Source organism: Corapipo altera, unplaced genomic scaffold, assembly GCF_003945725.1.
Source record: "Corapipo altera isolate COAL_440 unplaced genomic scaffold, ASM394572v1 61167, whole genome shotgun sequence".
Lineage (NCBI taxonomy): Eukaryota > Metazoa > Chordata > Aves > Passeriformes > Pipridae > Corapipo > Corapipo altera.
Window position 1 is genome coordinate 2239985 of NW_020884949.1, and position 24130 is coordinate 2264114.

The window sequence follows — 24130 nt, forward strand, 5'->3', positions numbered from 1 at the left end:
GCTGCTCTCCAAGATGTTGTACTCCCCTCACCAGCTTCTTATCCCTGACAGGATACCTGTGTCACTCTCAATATATTCTCCTGCTCTGCAGCCTTACAAAGTTCAAGGTGCATTCTTCTGATAAGGCCTCTTTCCATATTAAGGAGGGATTCCAATTTCGTTCTCTCATTTTGCTCTCTATCTAGACGTTTTTGTAAGGGATCAGCCAAATCTTGTAAATGCTTTTGCAAAGAGTCAACAAAATTTTGTAGGAATTTGTTTCTCTCATCTTGCTGTCTGTCCAAAAGTTTTAGTAAGGAGTCGTGAATCCTTTTATCCTTTTATCAGCACAACACACAATACTCCACATTTGAAGATGAGGATGGGGTAAGCATTGTCCACGAGGGGAGAATGGTCAAGATATGGCATTTCCTGGGCTGCTGTATCTTGCTCTTCCGTCTTTCAGATCCATCCTGTGCCCCAGTCAGTGATAGAGAGATCTGAGCCCATCCTGGCTATAAATAGCTGTCCGTGATGCCTAATGCCATGACCCACTGCCAGTAGAACAAAACCCCACATTTATCTACCTACTTCTTCTGATCTCTTTACCTAGCTTTTGAAAGTATATATTTTGATACTTTAGAAGCATATTGCAGCTAGTATGCTCTAGGGTGGTCTGAGAAGAGGATATGTGGTTTAATCTACCAGTCTCTTTTGTGCTTGTGATACAAGATTGTTTTGCACTGTTTTTGTGCAGATTTTTTTGAACCACAAAGAGGTTGCAGGCAAGGAATGTTATTGTTTAAAAATAAAAATAGGCCTTAGACTTCTAGTCAGACATAACAAAATTGTTGCAATTATATCTAGACTACATCACTCCTTTATTAAGTCAAATAGTTTGTGTTGTTTTGTTCCTTCAAGGTTAAGGTGTTTTGCATGTCTTCAGACATTAAACACATTTTTCATGTGGTGGAAAAAGGAAAATAATGGCATTTTGATACCAGCTGGCCATGAGCATTTTTTTTGTGTGTCTATACCGCACTTGAAACTAGCAAAATACCTATCTTAATGAGCCAAGTCAGCTGGAGGAGCTGGTTAGGTCATACTGTTCTTTCTGGGTTGGGGCTGTTTGTTCAGCAACACATGGCTGTGTTTTTCCCAGGGCTTTTGAGCAACATTATCTCGTTTGTAGACTCTGAGGTATTCTCACTTCAGGATCACTAGTTACACAAGGGGATATTTTTGCAGTTACTTTATAGGATGCATTTTTACTTTATGTATACCTTTCTTATGTCTACAGAGTAATGCAGATTGCTGTAGGACCAGCTGTAGTTGGTTACTTTCTATAAATGCTGCTTCACTATTTCTGGTACTAAAAATTAATTATGATGCTTTACAGTTGACTCAGGCTGCTGTAATACTAATGTGGAGAACGTGGAAGACATCTGTATTGTATCTGTGAATGTGACTCATTTGCCTAACTATTCTTATGTCATGGATGGTTTGAATTCAAGGGGTTAACTCTTCCTTCAGTCTGTCCATCTAGAAAAATGAGCAGTGAGGTTGTGTCTTACTCTTCTGATGGCAGACACAATAAAGCTGTAATTGACCAAAATGTTTTTTTCGTCTTAAAATTGAAGCTGGATACTTGAGCCTTTCTGGTCTTTGTCTGGAATCTAACTATTTTTGCTAAAGATTTATTAAAAGTATTTTCAACATATTCTGCACGTTTTAGACACAAAAAGTCAAAGCATGCCCTTTCTTTGTCAGGTTTGGTGTCATCCTGTAGCAGTCAGTAAGAAACAGCCTTGAGGCTAAAAACTACTAGTTGTGATGGTTTTTGTGTTTTGGGTTTTTTTATGTTTTTGTTTGGCTTTTGTTTGTTTGTTTGTTTTCCCCTAAGTACAGAGAGCTTTTTTCTTGACACTGGTGGAATTATTCTGAGTGCAGAAGTTCAGAAAATTTGTTTTTGAAACAGTTCTATGGTTTGGGCGATTGTAGGCTTTCATGCATGCTCCCAAGTTGCTTGTCTGAATATTTCTAACTTCAGTTCATTACTACAGGCCGTGCAAAAGTGGTTCTTTGTTTCTATTTTAAGTTTTGAACTCGTTAATTAAAATAGGTGATTGAAAAAATGATTTATTGAAAGTTGTGTTTATTATGGCAACCTCCAGTTTTAATGGAATAGTACTTCAAATGGTACTAGTGGGATGTAGAAATGCTGGCTTGACTTTCTAAATACTTAGGGATAGTTAATATCTCTGCTTTTTGTTTAACTGTTTACATACTGTAGGCTTGTTACATTGCTCACCTAAGTGTTTCTAGCCTCCTTGAACAGCTGAAAAACTGATTAATATAAATATCAAAAAGAAACTGGAGCTCTGTTGCAAGAAAAAAGAAAGAAAAACATTGAAAAAGATGTGAGAAGTGGAAAAGAAAACATGTTTAAAGCGAGGAAGTTCAATGTAGAGCTTGCGTTCTGCCTCAGAGGGGAAGAGAGAGGAGGACTCGGCAAGGAAGAATATGAATGTTGGGAGACACCATGTTTCTTTTGTGACTGCAAACTCTTGTAGGAGGGCAAGAAAGGGGAAGGAAAGTTTTGGGTTTTATTGTTACTGCAGAACACATTTCTTCGTTTCATAATACTGTGCTAAATGCTGCGGTCATGGATGAGGCTGGGGCCATTATGCAGCTATTTCCGTATTTCTGACTGGACTAGATACTAAGCATTGCAGGAGTGGGGTCACTGTTGTCAGTCTTGTATCCTGCAGACAGTGCATTAAAAAAAAAAAAGAGTGAATAGAAGAGATGGTAAGTGAGGAGTTAGTAATTTAAAAGAAGCTGGTGGCTGCCTTCTGCAAGAGTCTTGTGAGGTCTTTTGATATTTTCAGGCCTGCCTCATCAGTTACTTTACAAGAACAAAATTAAAAGATAAATGTTGCTAGATTTCAAGAACAACCCCCCTCTACCAAATCAAAGCTTATCTAACCATTTTCTTTGAAATGCACTAGTGTTGAAAAAATTTCCTTGCTGTGGAACCAATGAGCATATTGGTGTGCGATTTGGCCAGCAGTGTATGTGTGGCAGCAAAGGTTAAATATGTTAGGGCTCAGAGTTATGACTCTGGAATAATGAGAATAAGCCATCTGTTGAAATGCCTTTATTTTGTGCCTGCCTTTGTACTGTAGTTTCATTATTACCTTAATAAGAAAAAAGGGTTTAGTAGGAAGAAAGAAGACAAAACTTGTTTCTTTTTGAAATAGTATAGCACTTGGTACCCATGTGGTCTCTGTGATATTTCTATCATGGTACTTTTTTTTTTTCCCCTTGCAGAGGACCCGTAATCACATAGTAAAATATTAATAGCACTGCTTTTAAAAGATTTAGCTCCTGGCTTGAGCATATGTGTATGATGTTCATTGGAAAAGATAAAACTTCTGTATATGTACTGTGAATGTATAATCGATATAGTTGTTGTAGTCTTAAAATAAAATGTAGTATTCCAAGCACACACTGTAATTAGATTCTACTTACAGAGAGATGTGTTAAAAACTATTTTGCAAAAGCTTATGTGTACTAGGAAATACAGTTTCTCTACTTTGTCTATGGGACAGAAATGTGGTTACTGTTCATGCAGTCTGGAGGTTGGGAGAGTTCCTTACATTCTGACTTCCTTTATTGGTTTGGATGGGGTTTTTTTTACTGATACATTTTATATCACTAAATAACTAATAATAAGAGTGGTTGTCCTGGCATGCAAAGCTACAACTGCATTTAATGTCTTTTATGATCATTTTCCCCTCACAGCTCCCCCCAGAACTTTGTGGAAAAACCCCAAAGTACTGCAGTAGCTGACAAAATCTTAATTCATGTATATTTATTCAGTGCATAGATTATCACTTGGATAAACACAGGATTTGAGGGTGCCAGTGATGACTTGTCCAAATAGTACTGTAAGGTCTAGCTTTTTTTTCTTACCTATTTTGCTTTAGTGGGCCAGGACTGTATGTGAATGTAATTAAAAGTGGCGGTTCGTAGAATCATCAAATGATTTGGGTTGGAAGGGACTTTAAAGACCTTAGTGTCACCTCCTGTATATCAAAGAATTATTTTTTCAACCACATTTTTAAAATAACATATTTAACTATCAACTGTCAACCAGTTTATTTTTCTGGTGTTGTTTGTTGTTTTTGTTAAAAAAAAAAAGGTGAATCTCAGGAATTGTCATACTGATGAGATGGGCAGATTCCTTGATGCTGGATATTAGCTCTGAGGTTGGGGAATGGGATATGACCTTGTCTTAGTTCAGTAGGATGGTGATACATAATACATACCTTACATGAAACTTTTAGTAACATCAGCTGTCGTGTTTTTATTTCCACGCTCTGCAGAGAACAAATTTGGTTGGAATAAGTAATGCAGATTTTCCCTCTGGGGACCCTGGAATGTACCAGTTGGATGTTACTCTAAGAAGAGGACAAAATCTAGCTGCCCGGGACCGTGGCGGTAAGTGTGCTGTTAATCACTGCCATAATGATTGGGAAGCTACATGTTCATTATGTAAATTTATATGAGGGTATTAAAATTACAATTAAGGTTTGAGTTATAAGTGTGTTAGTTCAACTCAGCTTCAAACTTTGTAGAAGTTCTTCGACTCAAGAGCATGAAGTGAAAGGAGCTAGGGCCAGTTAACCCCATGCAGGTGGAGTAATAAGATTTAACTAATATTGGTTTAATACTTGTGCTAGACAATTTTCCTCTTCTTTTTTGAATATTTCAAACTAAGAAAAGGTCAGTAGATTTATTTTAACCATGTAGCTTTGTGCTGTCTTGCTTGCACATGTGCTGTCTTGGTGTTTATTTTATTCTTTACTGCTTAATTGATAAACACTGGAGCTGTGTTTAAAGACAAAACCAGTAAAACCCCTGTATTGGATGTGTCCAGGCTTTGCCTGTTTGTCACTCTGCCAGTCTCATATTAGCATTTTTCAGTCTGCTCTCAGACATGTACCACACACATAATTCAGATTTAGAAAGGATTCCTAAGAGGTGTCTTTGTTGCATATAACTCAGTTGTCCATACAACTGCAGCTCATATTTAATAATAGGTAAGTCAGTAATCCCCTTTCTGAACAGCGATATAAGCATGATAAATCTGATTAACAGCATATTTGGATTACCTGTAATACATTTCCTGTGAGAAAGAATAAGCCATAATAAATATTTAAAATAAGTAGTATTGCACAGGACCTTTCCATGCTTACCTGATAAAGTTATATGACTGCTTTCAGATCTCAGATATGGTAGTAGAAACCTAGACAGCTGTTTACATGAATAGGAAATTACTCCACTGATACTTATGTCATGAAGCTGAAATTTTGATACATTCACCGTTGCAAGAATAACTTTTCTTCCTCTAGATATATTGGTATTCTGTCAAACTTTGCTTGAAATTCGTTAAACACAGACACTCAAATGTTTCTGTTGCATGAGCTAGAGAGATTTCCTCAGTTTTTGAATGATGTGTTGAAATTAAGTCACATCCATTATTCATATTATTTATAAATGGATAAAAATTTGAATGTAAACATGATTATTCATATGCAAGGAAGACATATGTACTTTTTTCTCCCACAATACAAGAGTTTAGGTCTAGACTAAATAAAGAATAGGAGATCTGATTCCTGAGGTGGAAATACCAGGTGCTGTATAAAATGTCAAGTGCTTTAAAAGGTAATTTCAGAAAGCTGCTGCTTCAGCAGCAAGGAAACCTCTGAAAGCTAACTGGGAGGCAACATGGCAAGAGTGGTATCTTCTCAGTACTTATTATTCCTAGAGCCCAGAATCAAGGGTTGCAGTCTTCTCCCATCCTGTTTCAGAGCCAGTAATTTGCTTTGGATGGCATATACCTATAACTTTCCAGAAGGCTGAGCAAGTACTGGTTCTCCTTTTGAAGAGGTACAGGGGAAGGTTGTTGGGCTCTGGAATCACAGAGTAGTCTTGTAACTTGAAAACTTAGCAAAAAAGCAAGATGCATGGATTATTTTTTGCTCCCTTTCTGAATTTTTTCTTGTCCTTGAAAAAGCTCAGCACTCCCATCTTAACCAACCAAAGGAGTGTTTTACGGAGGCACTGCAAGCTTGTCAGGAAGGAGTGTGTGCATTGCACTTTACTGAAGTATAGAATTTCCTTTAGACCAGGTGGGAACTACAGATGGGCTCCCTCCTGCATTGAAGGTTTAAGGTCTCCACAGGGTTTGGGCCTCCAGGACTGAGCTTTTGTTTCTTAAGGGCAAAATACAGAAATTGCACTTGGTACTAGGACATCAAGCTAGGACCCATTCACTCATGACTGAACGCCCTGCCTGCCATCTGCTGTGTTTCTACTTATTTTCCTTTATGGAGCTACCTGGAGTGAGTTTTTAGGAGCACCTGCAGCATTTGAATTGAGGAGACTTAACACACATTAGTCAGGCACTTAGTGGATTCAGATGGCAGCTCAATAGGAAATGCACAGAAAGGGGCTTGATTTGGGTAGTCAGTTTTGTCTAAATTTTTTAACTATAATTGTAGCTTTTTTTAATACATTGTTTAATATATCACTGGTGATTAACATATCTGGTGGTGTTACACCACCAGAAACTGGGCATGTAAAACTGGTTTCTTACTGGAAGTTTATGTGGGTGCAGAGGAGATTGAGTTCACGGAAAAAAAATCCACAAAAGACATTGAAATGCACAGAAAACACATCTCACTCAGGTCTGTACTGCAAATTCTTGATGCCTAGGAGGGCATTGGAAGGATATAGTATATGTACATGTCCTCTTATTTTTCCATTAGCATCTGCTTACAGCCCTCTTAGAGACAAAGGTCTGAACTCACAGGACTTTTGCTCTGGGCCAGTATCAGTGTTTCTGTGGCACTGCTAGCATGCTGCAGCAGTGTTTATAGAAGAGATTACAACACAGAAGGTGATTAGAGAACAGTCTGCAGAAGGGACTGTGTAACAATGTGTATTCAAATGCTAAATGGAGCTACTGAAACAGATGTGATATATATTAACACATCTTGGAATATTTATTCCAGGACTGTCTCAAAGGAGTCTTACACTGTAAGTCTGTAACAGCGTGAAAATCTTTCTCAGATCCTCTGCTTAAGTCTGACAGTTGACTTTTCTCCAAGTACTGTGAATTTCACTCTAAAATAATACTTGAACTTCAGTTTTAGCTTTCTGTTCTTCAGTTTTTGAACTGCAGTTTCACATAACTTTTTTGGAAACCTGCTGCTGATCGTATTGCAGTCTTGGAATTCAAAGCTGAATTCTCATGTCATACATGTTCTGCACAATTTTTCTTCCCCAAATTTATAAAAAGAGATACCACAACATTCTCAGAGGAATAGGGGGTAGATTAAAGCTATATTTATGTGGCTAGAAATACCAGCATTAATCATAGCTATTAGTTGATTAATGGCACCACTGACAGTCATAACAAAAGAGGAGCACAACATTCTTCATGAGAAGACCAGCATCTTGCTGTTGTCTTCTCAAAGGACTGAATATCCTTCATTATAACAGTATTATGTTCAGGAAACTTCCCTTGTCCAACCATTGAGTAGCCAGTCTGACAGTCACACTCGCATCACCTGAACTAGGACCGAGGCCCCTTCACAGCTACACACACCACACTCACAGTCAGACCGGGTTTCCTTACCAGCTTGACCCTAGATTTCCCATGGCAGAGTATCAGACATGCTTATCTTTAAAGTTGTTTAATCTTGGTGCAATAAGTAAATCACAAAATAACAACTTGAGCTGAGTGCCTGCAAGGAGAGAGGATCCCAAACAAGGAAACCCTGGGCTTTTATACCCTTACAGTCCAAAAGTCTGTGGGTTGTCGGCTCCTGCTGTGTCTCTGAGTGTCTGGTCCCAGTGCCCTTTGTTATGCAAGGGTCAGCAGTTCATGGCCTGCTTACACTGCAGTTGCACACTGTGAAATGTATTCCTTAACAATTAATGCTATGTTGTGTGCGGTATGACAGAAGGAAACGTAAGCTTCATTTTAGCTCCTTGTCTTCACAGGAATCCTGTTGTCAGTCTGATCAAACTTTCCTTCCACGTACCCTGCAGCTGTGGTATCATAACTTCACCTAAGCTATGAGATGAGACAGCTTACATTTTAGCTTCTGGCAAAATCCTGTAGTAACCTCAGATGTTGTTTATAACATATTATCATGGTTTAACCCCAGCCAGCAACCAAGCAGCACACAGCCGCTTGTTCCCTTCCCCACCACAGGGGTGAGAGAGAGAATTGAAAAAGTAAAAGCAAGAAAACTCATGAGTTGAGGTACAGTCTAATAGGTAAAGCAAAAGCTGCACATGCAAGAAAAATAGAACAAGGAATTAATTCACTGCTTCCCATGGGCAGGCAGGTGTTCAGCCATCTCCAGGAGAACAGGGCATAACAGTTACTTGAGAAGACAAACGCCATCACTACAAATGTCCTCTACCTCCTTCTTCCCCCTCACTTTGTATACTAAGCATAATACCTTTTAGTATGGAATATCTCTTTGGTCAGTTAGGAGTCAGGTGTCCTGGCTGTGTCTCCACCCAATTTCCTATAGACCCCTAGTATCCTCACCAGTGTACGAGCACAAGAAGAGGAAAAGCCCTTGGTTCTGTGTAAGCACTGCTCAGCAGTAACAAAAGCATCTCTATATTATCATCACTGTGTTCAGCACAAATCCAAAACATGGCCCTATACTACCCACTATGAGGAAATTAACTCTGTGCCAGCCAAAACCAGCATACATATGCTTTATTTAAGCCTATCCTGAAGTAAACTATACACCTGGTTTGATTTAAAAATTTCTTTTCTGAGACGTTGTATAAGATTTGGAAAAGCTGTGTAATGTTGGACTTGGTAAGTTCATTAACAAGATAACTTTATCACCTATATCTTTCTGGTTTCCTTTTCAGTTTTGATTTCTCATTTGCTTTTTGTCATATAGAGTGCTTGTGTAATATCACGTACATTTTTAAGAGCTTTTTCTGGAGTTAAAATTTTTGGGTTAAAAAGTCCCTTTTGATTTGTTGCTGGTCTCTGACTTCTTGCATGTGGAGTTTATGTGGCTACTTCATTTTGGTAACATATCTTTACAGATGTTTGCAGTATCTTAAATGGATTTTTAAAGCAAACAAACAGAACTTTTCCTCTTATGATTAATCTGGTTTTGCTTTAGGAGAGTCTCATTTTGAGATGCAAACTGAAATGTTATAGCACAGTTGGTGAAAAGGGGAATTATCTCTTAGTCGTTGGCTTTCTCCGATTCTCTTTGGTCCAAAGAAAACATCAAAATATTCTTTAAGTGTTTTAAGTATGCTTACCTCACAGTGTCTCCTTGTTTCAATGGAGCATGTGATCCACTCTCTTTCATTCTTTTTGAGAAATGTATAATGTTGGTTTCTTGCTCCACTTCAGAAAAAATTGGGAAATACGTAACATAGGTTAATCCCATAATGAATTTGTTGCCTTCTGCCTTTAAAATTTATATTATTTTTTTCTTTTTTTTTTCCAAAGTGCATAAATATTGACCTGATCTTCAAATAGCAATAGGAAAATACTTGTTCTGAGCACAAGGGTAACATTTATTGGCATTTTCATGATGACCAGAAGTAGTGTGCTTTCTGGTTGAAATCTTAGAGGAAGAGTTCCTGGAAACAGCTGTTGACCGCCATCTAAGATCTTGACCTCTAAATGGAAAACATTGCCAGATCTCTGTGTCTGTCTCTGCAGGAGACAGTTCAGTAATGCTTCCTAAGGCTAGAAAACGTGTCTTTGTAGAAAGAGCTGAGGGCTTGATCCTTAAGTGGCTGACTCTGATACTGAAATCCGTATCCAAAAACGGCAAGAGGAGTGCCAGAAATAGTGCACTTAGTGCTCTGATGCAGTGCAAAGGCTTGCATTTCAATTTGATGAATTTACCATTTCTGATATGAAATATTTATAACAGTAATAAGCTAGCTGCTTAAATTGAGAATAACTGAGAGAGATGACTGTCAAAACCAGGAGACTATGAAGAACTGTAATAGTCCAAGAGTATTCACAAAGACTTTGCTTTTTATGTGGTGAGTAACTCTGTATACATCTGCATTTTCAGGATCTAAAAAATTAGGTGCCAATGGGATAACAAACTGTGATGATTAAGTAACCTTTTAATATACTCCTGATTTTTGTGCTAGAACACAATGTTGAAAGCAAATCTATTTATAAGGCAATGCATTTAAAATTATTGAAAAGACTTTTCAATATAGCCAAACTACAGAGCATACTATATATGTTTGAACTGTGGGTTTCACTGATATACCATTCTGAAATTCTGTCCTTAACCTTCCTTAAAATACAGTGCATAAACTGTAGCTTTTTAGATTGAAAAACTTCATTCTTAGGGTTTAGGTAACCAGGATTATGAATAAATTTTGTTATTGTGAAATATTGCTAAGTCTGTCGCACAGTCGAGAAGGATAGGAACATGCTCCTGTTCTTTTTCCTGAAGAGGTGAGATGAGAAAATTATTGGCATAAATCAATAACTGAGTGCTCACACCATCTTCCAAATTTGGCAGGTAGTCACAAGGCAATAATCAGAGAAATGCTATTCATACTGTAACAGCTAGACAGATGCCACATTCTTTTTAAAAGTCCTTTTGGGCCAGTATTCATGTCACTGATTGTGAACATTCATCAAACTAGCTCTTTACATTTTTATTTTAATGTATTAAAGAAGTATATAATTTGAATGCTGTAATACAAAAGAAATCAGATATCATTAGTTTTTGGATCAACATCAAAGGGTTTCTATTTACATTAAATCAGAATGGGTAAGAATGTTATCTTATACAAAGGCGTTTCAGAAGGGTTTTATATGAGGTAAAAATACGCTTAATTGTTAAGAGCTCCTGGGGATGTGAATGTCTGAAAGAACTAATTTTTAAATGCTCAATTTCCTTATCACAGAGGATAAGATACTCAAAGAAATGGCAGCTTGGCGTACTATTTACTCTGGAATTCATGTAAATATATGTAGATAAATTTGACTGCATTCATAGAATGCAAAAATTTTTATAGGATGTTTTATGTAAAGGTACATACTTGTTAGCTAGGCAGTGGTTTATGTCTGCACTTGAGTAAAGATGACCAAGGTTCATGAACAGTCTTCAGTCTTTTTTTTTTTTCTTAAGAGAGCAGTTAGCCTTGGATAAAGAGAATTGTGGCTCCAGATTTAATTCTGATTATCAACAGGTACAGCTCAGTGTGAAAACTAGACTGGGAAAATACTTCTCCATTTCATTTCTACTTTGTCTTAGCCTTGCTGCCATTGTTTTGCTCTCTGCAGCAGTGCAGTGATTTCTCTTTATCTTGCAGCCTAGCGTCCTGCTGCTTGGCAGCTGTGGAGGCCAGTGATATTTTTCTACTCCCCAAAAGGTAGCCAGATCTCACACCAGAGTCCTGGTGGCTGTGACTCATACTAGTCATGATGGTGATGGGATGTAGTATCCTTTTGTGATGTAGAAAGCATGGATGGAAGAGCAGAGAGGAGTAGTGAGATAAGGTGTTGTGCACTCCTCTCAATGTACTATCACAGTTTTGTTGGTCCTTGCACAAGGTGCCAAAGTCCACTTAAAGATGGGCTCTGTTGATTTGGTCCTTTCTGCTCTCAGTTTGACATGCTCTCACTGCCAGGTCCCTCACTCCATCCAGCAAAAGGCTGCTACTTGGTCTACATACAGCATTTTTATTCTAATCTGGCTTTCTATCATTGCAAGGAATTATGCACTTTAGGAAGCAGTTACCTGTTAGGGACTTTACTGTCCCCTTGAAAACTTCAGAGGGAACAGCTTCTCCCCTTTGCCTGGGAAGCTGGAAAAAACATCAGGCCATTATTTGAACCTTAATAATTGATCTCTTGTTCACCCTTGTATTTCTGTAAGCATTTGATGCACTGTTGCATTTCTGTTAACACACTGTGGCTCTTGTTTTCTCTCCTCATATTTCTACCCCAAGAAAAAGAAAACATTTGAGGAAATTGCATGGCAGCCTTCTAAGAATATGGCTAAATGCCCTTTCCTAAGCCTTTAGGTTTATTCCCCTAGGAAGATGGACTGTCTTAAGTAAATTGTGGGAATATTAACTAATTTGAGAATATAGCTTAACAACTAATCCTGGACATTTTACAATGAAAGTTGAAGGCTATTTAATTTAGTGAAAATTTTAATTAAACCCCTCCAAAAATATTAATTCCTCAGACTGAGATTTGTTTATGGGAATTATGGAGCCTATGCAGAAATATTTATTGATATGACTGAATGGATATCTGTAAGACCCCAGCACCCAAGCTACGAGCTCACTGAAGGGGTTTTTACTTTAAAAATTACACAAGGCTCCAACAATATCTGCCCTCTGGATGTATTAGAAGAGCTTTTGGTTCTTCTAGCACCTTAAGAGAGAGCACAGAGGAGAAAGGCTGCACACATTTTCTCATGGGGTACTTTTACTGGTAAACTTTAGGAAAAAAGAGTACTTAGCAAAATTTTAAAGGGTAACATTCAACCAAAATAAAGCATTCCACAAAACATTGACTTAGCACATGCTAACCCATACAAATTTAGCAAAATCCAATCCATCTGGTCTCAAGCTACCCAAAATATTAGAAAGGAGATTAGGAGACAAAGAAGAAGTAAACAAAGAAAGAGAAAAAGAGAAAATTATAGGTACCACTGGAGTCCTGTGCAAGTCCAGCTTCTGTGTGTCCAGTTGGCAAGGTTTGTACAAGCATGGACAGCACATGTTGCTGTTTTGATTTGCTTTGGCTTCCCTGTGGCCACACCCTCCACCCCCAGGCAGGACTTCTGGTGTGATATGGGCAGTGCTCCCAGGCTGTTTTTGACTGACAGCTTCTCCAGGGTTGCCCAGTGATATTTGCAGAGGCTAGGGTATGGAATAGGGCATTACCTCACCTTTGTGAAATCCAATCCCTTCTTCCTATCCCCAGTCCCCTCAACACTTGAGTTGCTCTGAGCCAATAATTAATATAATAACCCAGTGTCCCGCAAAAGCAGAAAAAATAGTTATGAAATGCAAAAATAGCTTTCTAGATTTTTCAAGCATTTTGTGATTAGTTGCTTTTAGGTACTCAAAATTGAAACTGTCCGTTTGCAGTACTCTAGGAAAGTTCATATGCAGCAAAGACAGTGGTTGCGTGGAGATGGACTGTGGGCTAAATAGGTTTATTGTAGTATCAGAAATCACAACACATTAAACAGCAGGCTTCCTGTGTATTTTAGGTGCACTCTAGATTTTATGATTACTTAATTCATTTCTGATCTGATTGAAGTAGATAGCAGAATCTCCATCAGTGTGAGTGGACCAGAATTTCCGCAGCTGTAACAGTTATGAAACAGTGTGTAAAATAGTTTGTAAAATATATTAGAATCCTATAAAAATGGAAAAGAAAAAAAATAATAATATTTAATTTCTTGTGAGAAACGCTGTTAATACATTTCTCATGTTTTCTAGAAAAGGCCATTTAATGGGTTGAGTTTTACAATTAAAAATAGAAACTAGAGAAACTCTCTGGTAAGCGCTTATAAATAGCTTTTCAGAGGTGAACTTTGGGGCATTTCTTTGTATTTTGGTTACAGGTCAATTTAGAAGAATAAGAGGGGATTCTAATGAAACTTGATAATGCAGTGTAACATAAACTGTCAATAAGAAAATGATGCACCACATTGAGCAATGTGGTGTTCCTGCCCATGGCAGAGCGGTTGGAATGAAGTGATCTTTAAGATCCCTTCCAACTCTTAATGCTTAGAGGAGTCCAGCTCTCTAAAAATGCTTTTTCCAGGTTTTTTTCCCTCTCTTTTAAGACATCATAGCTCTTGTGTGCCCATTCAGCTAAACTCATGATCCAATATGAGGAAGAGTAAATTTGCTATTCAAATTTGTTTGTAAAACTTTCCTGCTGTAGTGACAGCCTTGCTACTCTTGTTGGGTACAGGTAGAGAATGCTTTTGGATTAGCACATCAATAAAGAGAAATCAAGATCAGTTTTTAGGGCAGAATCATTCCGGTCTTACCTACCTAAAGTAGTATTTTGAACTGTGTGTGTGTCATTTCATGTGTCATTTACAGATCCACCAAACTGTACAAAGTAAAGATCTTGTATTATCTCAGTCTGTCACCTAGTTAAACTTCATACTGGCTACACTTTCATTAACAGCATTTCTAACTGCAAGGTGTCTTTCCCTTTTGCTTATGTTCAGGAAGACATTTTTAAAATAAAAGAATCCATTAGTTCCAGCTTCTGCAGTCTTTTTGGACTGACTTCTCCATTGATATCCTTGAAAAATGTTTAGGAAATAAAACAAGGAAAAGTGTTTACCAGGGTAGTTATTTTTTCATTGTTATGAAAATAAGTTTGAAAGTATTAACTCATCTTCCTATCAGGAGTATGAAAATAGATATTTTTTAATCAGAATACTGTATCTTGACTTCGAATGGTGCTTGCCTTCTGTATTGATTTTTAGGTGACTTCATACAGTGATATCCTTGGTAGCTTTCAATGTAATGATGTGAGAGTTTTGCCAACGTGAGAGTTAGTTCTTCTACTTCAATTAATCCTTTTCTGACTGCTGTTTGTCATTGATACTGTTAGTTTCTTATCATACAGGATTTGGTGAACAAGTATGGTCATTTAAGCTAAGTTATAATGCAGAAGATGGCAGTCATGGGAAATGAACCTTCTGGCCAAGAGCAGCTCAGTTGTTAAGACTCTGTGCTGTTTTCTGTGAGGTTTTGTGACGAAAAATTCAGAGACAGTTATTCTGTGACTAAAAATGATTCAAGCATTGACTGTGCTCAGAATTTGGCTTTAACCCTGGAAAAGGAAACTGCTCTGTTTCTCTGTATTATGGCCCTATCTGGACTGCACAGAAGCTTAAATTTATGAAAAGGACTTGATATATTTATTCTGAAATTATATAAAGCATATATATACACATATATCTATATAGTTGTTCATTTTTGTGTCCTAAACAGGAAAGTGAATCATAGGCACGATCCATCCCAGAGTGATCTTAGTCTCAACATATAGATATGCACAAAATACAGTTAGAGACACATGAGAAAGTGTTAGGAACTTCATTTCATCCTCAAAAGAGCCCCAATTCTCGCAGCAGTGGCATGATGTGGATGCTTTGGTGTAAGCTATGGGGCATGAGATTGAGAATGAAGGAAGAGCTGGGGTTTAGTGAGGGCAGTCTATTATAAATGAGCACAAATTCTTGAGGAGGCCAGAAAGTTTCCTACTATTCCAGTAAGAGTAGCAGTAGATACTTCTATGATGCATGGTGGAGTTTACTATTGTGTTGCCATTATTCCAGTCTGTTAGGGCTTATTGGCATGGGGGTCACACTGTATGCCTGCTGGTCAACCAATACACCTTGTCCAAACCACACATTACATGGCTTTGTACTTGTTCTTTCTTGTAAATTGTCATAGTTTAGAGGCATCATTTAGATTCTTTCTCTCTCAAACTGTGAAACTGTAGCTGTGATTCCATTTTCAGTAGTTCCAAAAGTGGTAAGAATAATCAAAATTTGTTTGAAAATTCTAGTAATAACACTAGAGATCATTCTTTTTGGCCCATAAGCCAATCCCAGCAGACTTTTCCACATTTTCAACTTACTTTTATATTATTTCTTTAGGTTTAAGTGGCGTTTGAGTGACTCTAGTCATAAGTGCTTAATTGGGTAGTCATCCTTGGCATCTCTCTTTCTTGGTGGGCAGATGTCCTAGTTAGAACAGCTGGGACAGATTCATCATTGGATGGGGGTAGCCCAAAACTGTGTATTCTATAGCCCTCCATGCCATTTCCCAGAAACTGTTGTCAGTAGAGGCCTGTGAGGTGGGCCCCCCCCACCCCATGCTCCTGTCCTCATGCCCTTTTGTGGAATTCCCTGACTGAGCACCCTCATACCCTTTTATGGAATTCCCCACTCTGAGGTTAGGACTGAACATCCTTTTATGGAATTCCCCGCTCTGAGGGAGGGGCTAAACATTGCTGCCTGAGCTGGAGAATATATAAACCTGGAGTTTCAGAACCTTTAGCCCCACTCGTGGGATCCAGAGGAGGACTGCAGCTCATCGCTCTCAGCTCATCGCCCTCAACCAGACTGCAGCTCATCGCTCTTGGCCAGACTGCAGCTCATCACCACCCTTGGCTGGACTACAATCACCACTTTTAGCTGGACTGCAGCAGCTCTCCCACCAGCAGGTTTTTCCCCTCTCCCTTTGCTTTGGACTCAAAGGGGGGCCCAGGTAGCACCGTTTTGTTTGTGCCCTGGGGTGCTGGGTTGTACATTTGGGCTTTGTGGGTTAGTGCCTGTTGCTTGCCTGTGTGGTTGTACTTATTGTATTATTTTATTAAATTGTTATTCTGACTTGTGGTCTCTCTCTCTTTTTGAGTTCATTTTCCCCTGCTGGTTAACTTTTAAACCAGCACAGCAGATATGGCACAGTCTTTGAACTACAAAGTGTCACCATGTTCCCCTTCCTGCAGGATGTTTGTGGAGGGATGCCACAGCACCTTCACGTAACTCCCCTCTCTGTTGTATCCCCCCTAAGAGGTGCTTATCAGTGTTGAGGGAACCTCCGTAGGGCATCATGACCCTTTTCCATCTGGGAAGCAGCAGCTGGGTCTCCTCTGTAATTCTTATTCTCCTTTAACTTTTAACTCTATCCACTATTCCACAGCTTTTATATTTCCTTTACTTAGCATTTTTATTTTGCATTTTAAGTTTCAGCTTTTATTTCAGTCTGAAATAATAAATCATCGTCCCTGTGGAATGAAGAAAAAATTACATGTTTTGCTGGAGAGAGAGATTGTTGACTGCACTGTTAAATTGACAAGGGCACCTCACATGTTTGTCAGTTGCAAGTATATAGCAAAAAGATTATTTTCTATTAAACTGGAAGGTATAGTGTATAACAATAACAGTGAGCTCAGTTTTTTAGGCAAGGCAAATCAGAGGTTTCTGTCCTTGTCCCAGTAGAGGTGAAACCTCTGGTTTTGCAGAAGTTGGCTGTCTTGAAAAACAAATGGTCATGCTTTAAATGGTTTAAGGAAGATCATAATTTCAATCCGGAGATTTTAGGCTAGAAGAAACAGTGTTTCCTTTGATTAAGGGATTCTCTTTTTGTGTGGTGGGTTGACCCTTGCTGAATGCTAGTGTTCAAGGCCAGGTTGGACAGGGCTTTTGGCAACCTGATGTAGTGGAAGATGTCCCTGCCCATAACAGAGTTTTGGACTAGATGGTCTCTAAAGGTCCCTTTCAACTCCAGCCGTTTTATCAGAAGAAGATAGTTTCTTTGTTTTCCTTTTTGAAATTTTTCCCAACAGGCTGAAACCCAATTGTTCCCCAGGGGAAAGTTAGGTTTTCTTAAAAAAAATTAAAACTAGAATTTTAATTGCACAGTGATGAGTATCTCAACTATGCAGAACTTTCATGGGACAGTCACTCTTCTCTCTTCAGAATGAGCTTGCTTATGGTTTTCTCTTCCATGTTGAAAGTTAAAACTGTGAGTGAACAGCAGTGATAGAAAAATGCATGTGACTGTACAATAGCTAAACAACTTTAGTAAAATCAGTTAGTTAGCCATAAATAATGTACTTGGAACTCAGTGTTTTTCTAAGATGTGATTTCTTTCTTCTTGATGTATGAAGTATAAAAACATCTCTTCCTCAAGTGGCAGCTCAGTGGGCTGTTTTTCAAAATGGTACTTCATGATATTGGGGTTCCTGTAGCTGGTGTTCTCTCTTTTTAGTGGAATATTTTAAAACTTGTCTTAAGGATTTCAATGTGTGGTTACCTTATGCTATAGGTGGAGCTTTAGTTGGGATTTTTTAGACATGCTGGTAGTGTTGCCAGACACCTCTGAAATCAATGGGAGTAATAGAACCCTCTAACACTGTCTTTTTAGTGTTAGAAAGCAAGGCATAACAATTTTTGCTATATGCTGGCTAAAAGAGACTTAAGGCCTAACACAGTTTATGACTAATTAAAACAACTAATTAAAAGGTTTAATTAAAAGGTAACTAATTATAAGATTAATTAAATTATTCTCTGCTAAAACTATATATTAAAACCAAGTACTAGAAAAGTTACATCATTTCCAACAATTCCCCCCCTTTGGAAGTGATTTTATTTTTTTTTTAAGATTACTTCCACTTTTTTTTAGTTCCGTTGAGTATCTAGCAAAAGTTAAAACATTAAAATGCAATAATCACTATTAAACCATAAACCTATTAATAAAACTAGTAGCATTTATTGACTATTTAACGCTTTAAAACATGTAATTTACTCTTTTTTAGGACTAATTTAAACTTACTGAAATTATCTGGTATCTCAACAAAACTACTTTCGATACTTAACCCTGTATGAACAAACTTAAGTTTATAAAAAAATTCTATTATGTAGAGTGGCCAGCTATCCTTTTGAGACCCTATTTCAGCTTTAGATGAAATAGTTTTCATTGAATCTACATGTTCTGTTACATCCTATTTTGCAAATCTGGAATAAAATCCATAGTCCAAAAATTAATATCTAAACTATAATGATTATGCCAATCAGTTTTCTTGCAATTGCACTTAAATTTGGGATCCCCACAATGATGTTAACCAATTAACACATCTTCCCCTTGATTTTTGTATATGTCATGAAAAATTCTAGTTTTTCCAGATCAGTCTGAATTCTTAAGGTCTGATCCGTGTATACACAGCAACTGGTGTTAATGACTGTGCCCACACCTCCTTTGGAAGCCAGAATCAGATCTAGAGCCATTCAGTTTTGTTTGACTACTTTTGAAAGGCTGATAAATTCTTGTTGCAAAGCACTAATTGCATTGTTTGTTCAGTTTTCTGTTTGTTCAGTTACTCTGGATATATTCCCTATAGCTTTCTCCAATTCTCCTAACCATGGTAGAAGTCCTCTCATAAACTTGTGGAATCCAAAGGACCTCTCAATTAAGGGATTTAAATTTCACTTGTGTCTTGCTATGCAAGATCCTAGATGTCCTCTGGAGAATTCCAATTCATCAGTGTCATCTCGTTTTGGTACTACAGTTCCAATGGTGCATATTCCTTGCCATCCAGGGGGTGGACCTTTTCTAGCCTTATTTCTGCAAAGCCAGTAGTATCCCATGTTATCTGGAACAGGTCACCAACGTATATTCAAAATATTTGTTCCTGTTACATCTGAATATGAACAACATTTGGGATAATCTCCTACCATTATTCCTTGGTTGCAATTAGATGACTCCATTTTCCATTGAGGGGCTGCTTCTGGTCCTTTTAGAAATCTTTGAAACAAGAGTCCCCAATGATTGCTATTTCTACTGACAAAATTTGTCAATCTATGGGTTTGGGCTGCTTTTCTGTCCAAAAAGAGCATCACTCCAGTTGGAGGAAAAGCATTGGAAGATACACCTAGTATTGGAAGCTCCATTGTCTGAATGCTTTCATCTGAATGAGTGGGAAATTGAGAAAAAATCCAACAGTTACTGCTATTTGTTGTCAGTGTCAAAGCCCGCATTAGTTTTAGGTGTGAATATTTCTTCCAAGGGTCCAGTAATATTTGTTCTATTTGTGTCATGCTAGAGAGGTCTTCAGGGAAGAGGATGTTACTGTCTTTCCCACTTACCCCACAGGCACTTGTAGCCATACTTACTTGTTAATTGTGAGATCTTGCTAGGATGGTGAACTAGTCCAGGTGCAAATAACCATGCTGCAATACTGGAAACATTGCTCTGAAAACACAGAATAGGCCATTTAACATCTCTCGTTTAGAGTCTCTGCTTCCATTGCAGTTTTTTTTTTCTGCAGTGGATTTGCTGTTTGCTGTACTGTCCAGTGTGGTCCTTCTGGGTCAGAGGCTGGATTGATTTGCATATAGTGAATCCAAGAGTCTCCATCTGTTGTTTTCATGACTGTATGAGTAGTCCGGAGAACTTGAAATGGTCCTTTCCACTTCTGTTTGAGCAGCTCTTCACTCCATGTGATGAGGTCTCCCTGAGCCTCCTCTTCTCCAGGCTAAACAACCCCAGCTCCCTCAGCCTCTCCGCATAGGACTTGTGCTTGAGTCCCTTCACCAGCCTTGTTGCTGTTCTCTGGACCTGCTCCAGCACCTCAATATCCTTCCTGAACTGAAGGGCCCAGAACTGGACACAGTACTCCATGTGTAGCTTCACCAGCACTGAGGACAGGGGAAGAATCACTTCCCTGGTCTTGCTGACCACACTGTTCCTGATCCAGGCCAGGATGCCATTGGCTTTCTTGGCCACCTGGGCACACTGCTGGCTCATGTTCAGCTTCCTGTCAGTCCGAACTCCCAGGTCTCTTTCTGCCTGGCTGCTCTCCAGCCACTCTGTGCCCAGCCTGTAGCGCGCTGCAGGAGGTTGTTGTGGCCAAAGTGCAGGACCCAGCAGTTTGCCTTGTTGAACCTCATCCCATTGGAATCAGACCATATCTCCAGTCTGTCCAGGTCCCTCTGCAAAGCCCTCTTGCCTTCCAGCTGATCGACACTCCCCCCCAACTTGGTGTCATCTGTAAATTTGCTGATGATGGACTCAAATCCTCTCATCCAGACCATCAATAAAGATATTAAACAGAACTGGGCCCAGCACTGATCCCTGGGGGACACCACTAGTGACCGGCCGCCAACTGGATGCAGCCCCGTTCACCAGCACTCTCTGAGCCCGGCCCTCCAGCCAGCTCCTAACCCAGCACAGAGTGCCCCTGTCCAAGCCGTGAGCTGCCAGCTTTTTCCAGGAGTGTGCTGTGGAAGACGGTGTCAAAGGCTTTGCTGAAGTCCAGATAGACCATATCAGCAACCTTCCCCTCATCCACCAGGTGGGTCACCTGATCATAAAAGGAGATCAGGTTGGTCAGATAGGACCTGCCCTCCCTAAACCCGTGCTGGCTAGGTGTGATCCCTTGTCCATCCTGTAGGTGCTGTGTGATTGCACTCAGGATGATCTGCTCCATAACCCTGCCAGGCACTGAGGTCAGGCTGACAGGCCTGTAGTTTCCTGGGTCCTCCTTCTGGCCCTTTTTGTGGATGGGCGTGACATTTACCAACTTCCAATCATCTGGGACCTCCTCAGTGAGCCAGGACTGTTGGTAGATGATGGAGAGTGGCTTGGTAAGCTGTTCCACCAGCTCCCTCATCACCCTAGGATGAATCTCATCTGGTCCCATAGATTTGTGAGGATCCAAGTGGCTCAGCAGGTCGCAAACTGTTTCCTCCTGGATTACAGGGGGGCTATTCAGCTTCCTGTCTCTGTCTACCAGTTCCAGAAGCCAGTTGTCTTCAGTACAAACTGTCTTTCTGTTGAAAACTGAGGCAAAGAAGGTGTTAAGTACCTCAGCCTTTTCCTCATCTTTGGTGACTGTGTTCCCCGCCATGTCCAACAAAGAATGGAGGTTTTCCTTGCCCCTCCTTTTGCTGTTGAATATTTTGCTTTGGAAAACTCTTGTCATTTTTACACAAAGTACTTGATGATCCAAGCTATTTATAATAGCTTCTGTTTCCCATTGTGTTTCTATTTACTTATCTTCTGCTATTTGTCTCATCACTGCTTGAGGTACTGTGATTTTCTATTTGGAGTTACCCACCATCCTTCATAATTTAGATGGGCTTTTAAAGTTTTAGCTAGCTTTTTGTTCTGGGCCTGGTACTCTGGGGTTACATCTGAAAGGTTCACACATTTTAATGGAGTAACTACTAGGATGCTTTTCTGTGCCACCTTTGTAGCAGTTTTATCTACTTGTCAATTTCCAACGTTAGTTGGTGTGTTTCCAAACTGATGACCTTTACAGTGCATAATATCCACTTTGATTGGTAACTGAACACTCTCCAGTGATTGTTTAATGACATCTCCATACTCGATAGGAGATCCTTGTGCTGAAAGGAACCCTCTTTCTTTTGAGATAGCTCCATGGTGTGTACTATTCCAAATATATATTTAGAATCAGTCCATATGTTGTTCTTACCTTCAGACAATTCTAGGGCTTGCTGCAGAGTGATGAGCTCAGCTTTTTGTACAGAGGTGTTAACAGGTAATGGGTTAGCTTCAATTACTTCCGTTTGGGTTACTACTGCATACCTAGATTTCTGCTCTCCTTTGCACACAAAACTGCTCCCATCTGTGAATAGTCCCCAGTTTGGATCTTCTCTTGGAGTGTCCCTTAAGTCTTCCCTGCTGAAGTCAACTTTCTCAATGGTTAGGAGACAGTCACGTTTTAAGGCCTCTTGGCATTCTGGTACAGATTCGAGAAACATAACTGTGTTCAAGGCAGTAGTTGTTTTCAGTTTCACATCAGCCTGTCTCAGCAGGAGAACTTGATACTTATGCATTTGATTTGGGGACAGTCAGTGACCCCTCCTTTTGTTCTAGGACAGAGAAAACCATGTGTGGAAAATAAATAGTTATTTTCTGGCCCAAGGTCAATTTCCAGACTTCTTGTATTAAAAGTATAGCTGCTGCTCCAGCTGGAAGACAGGTGGGCTATCCCTCTCTTACATTGTTCAATTGCTTGGAAAAATATCCCACAGCCGTTTTTCATGCCCCCAGTCTCTGAGCTAGCACTCCTAATGCAAAGTGTAAGCATTTATGCACAAACAGTTCAAAAGGTTTGGCCAAGTCAGGTAATCCTAATGCAGTGGCTGACATTAGAGCACTTTGTAAGTCATCTGACATTCTGGAGTCCACTGTAGTATCTCTTTAGGGTTTCTTGAGGCCTCATATAAAACTCTTACCAGAAGTCCATAACTAGGAATCCGTGGCTGATACCAATCAACTATTCCTAAAAATATTCTTAATTCACATACAGACCTTGGCTCTGGAGTTTGGCAAATCGTCTCTGTTGTTTAAATTCTGAGGCTTTGCAGTCTCTTAGAAATGGTGAATCCCAGATATGTCTGGCAATTTGGGCCTTCTCCTTGGATACCTGTAACCAGTTTGTCCCAAAAAGTTTAGTAAACTTACAGTCATTTCAGTACATCTGGTTTGGGCTTCTGTGGCTATCAGTATATCATCTACATGCTGTAGCCAATGTGATTTTTTCGTTTTCCTTTTTCCATATTTCCAATTATTTTGCCAGTTAATTCCCAAACAAAGTGGGGTTATTTTTGAACTCTTGTGGGGGGACAGTCCATGTTGATTGGGTTTTACATCTTGTCTAGTGACTTTCCCATTCAAAGCAAACAGAGATTGACTTACAGTTGCAAAGGGTGTGTGGAAGAAAGCATCCTTAAGATCTAAACCAGTGAAACACTCATCAGATACCTTAATTGTGGTTAGAAGTGTATAAGGATTTGCTACTACCAGGTAGGTGTATTGCACTTGTATTATTAATAGCTCTTGTACTAGTCTGTGTTCATTAGTATGTGGCTTTTTACTAGTAAGATGGGAGTATTATATTTTGACTCACATTCTCTTAGTATCCTTTTTTGCACACATTTAGTAATTAATTCCTCTGATTCTTGTCTAGCTTCTAATTGCAAAGGATATTGTTTCTGCCATACCAGTCTGATGTCTGGTTTCAGCTGTATTCTCACTGACTCTGCTGCTTTTGATTTCCCGGGAATTCCAGAGGCCCACACCAATGGAGTAACAGCTTTTTCCACCTCTTCTGGGATTTCCTTTGTTGTGTTTGGTTGTTGTAACAACATAAAATCCTGGGCCAACGCCATTTCATTATAAAAAATTAGATACTTGTGTTTGTTCATTTTCAAATATTATCTCTTCCTAACAAAACCATTGGGCATTCAGGCCCAATATATAGAAATTGATGTGTTAACCACTGTTTACCTATATGAAATTTTTAAAGGTTGGAAAAAATGGCAAAGTTTTGCTTTCCCAGTTGCACGGTGGCATTTACAATATTTTGGCTCAGAGCCCTTTTGCATGTATTGAGAACAAAATAAACCGCCCTGTTTAAAATCAGCGGTTCATTCCTCAGTGTCTAGGTGTCAGCTGGAGATGCCTCCCCTTTGTGCTTTATCTAATATAATTTTAATAGCATAATTGCCTTTGG

The 24130-nt window shown here is 39.1% G+C and overlaps 1 protein-coding gene across 12 annotated transcripts in view; it reads left to right on the forward strand.

Annotated features, from left to right (window-relative positions):
* Positions 1 to 24130, forward strand: part of MCTP1 (multiple C2 and transmembrane domain containing 1) — a 185627-nt gene that overhangs the window by 11043 nt on the left and 150454 nt on the right. For all 12 annotated transcript variants that reach the window (XR_003530831.1, XM_027662940.1, XM_027662942.1 and 9 more), the window contains exon 2: positions 4371 to 4485. Coding sequence is in view for 11 of the 12 variants with exons in the window: in XM_027662940.1 (XP_027518741.1) it covers positions 4371 to 4485 (115 nt within the window). In the remaining variant the exon portion in view is untranslated. The remainder of the gene's footprint in view (positions 1 to 4370; positions 4486 to 24130) is intronic.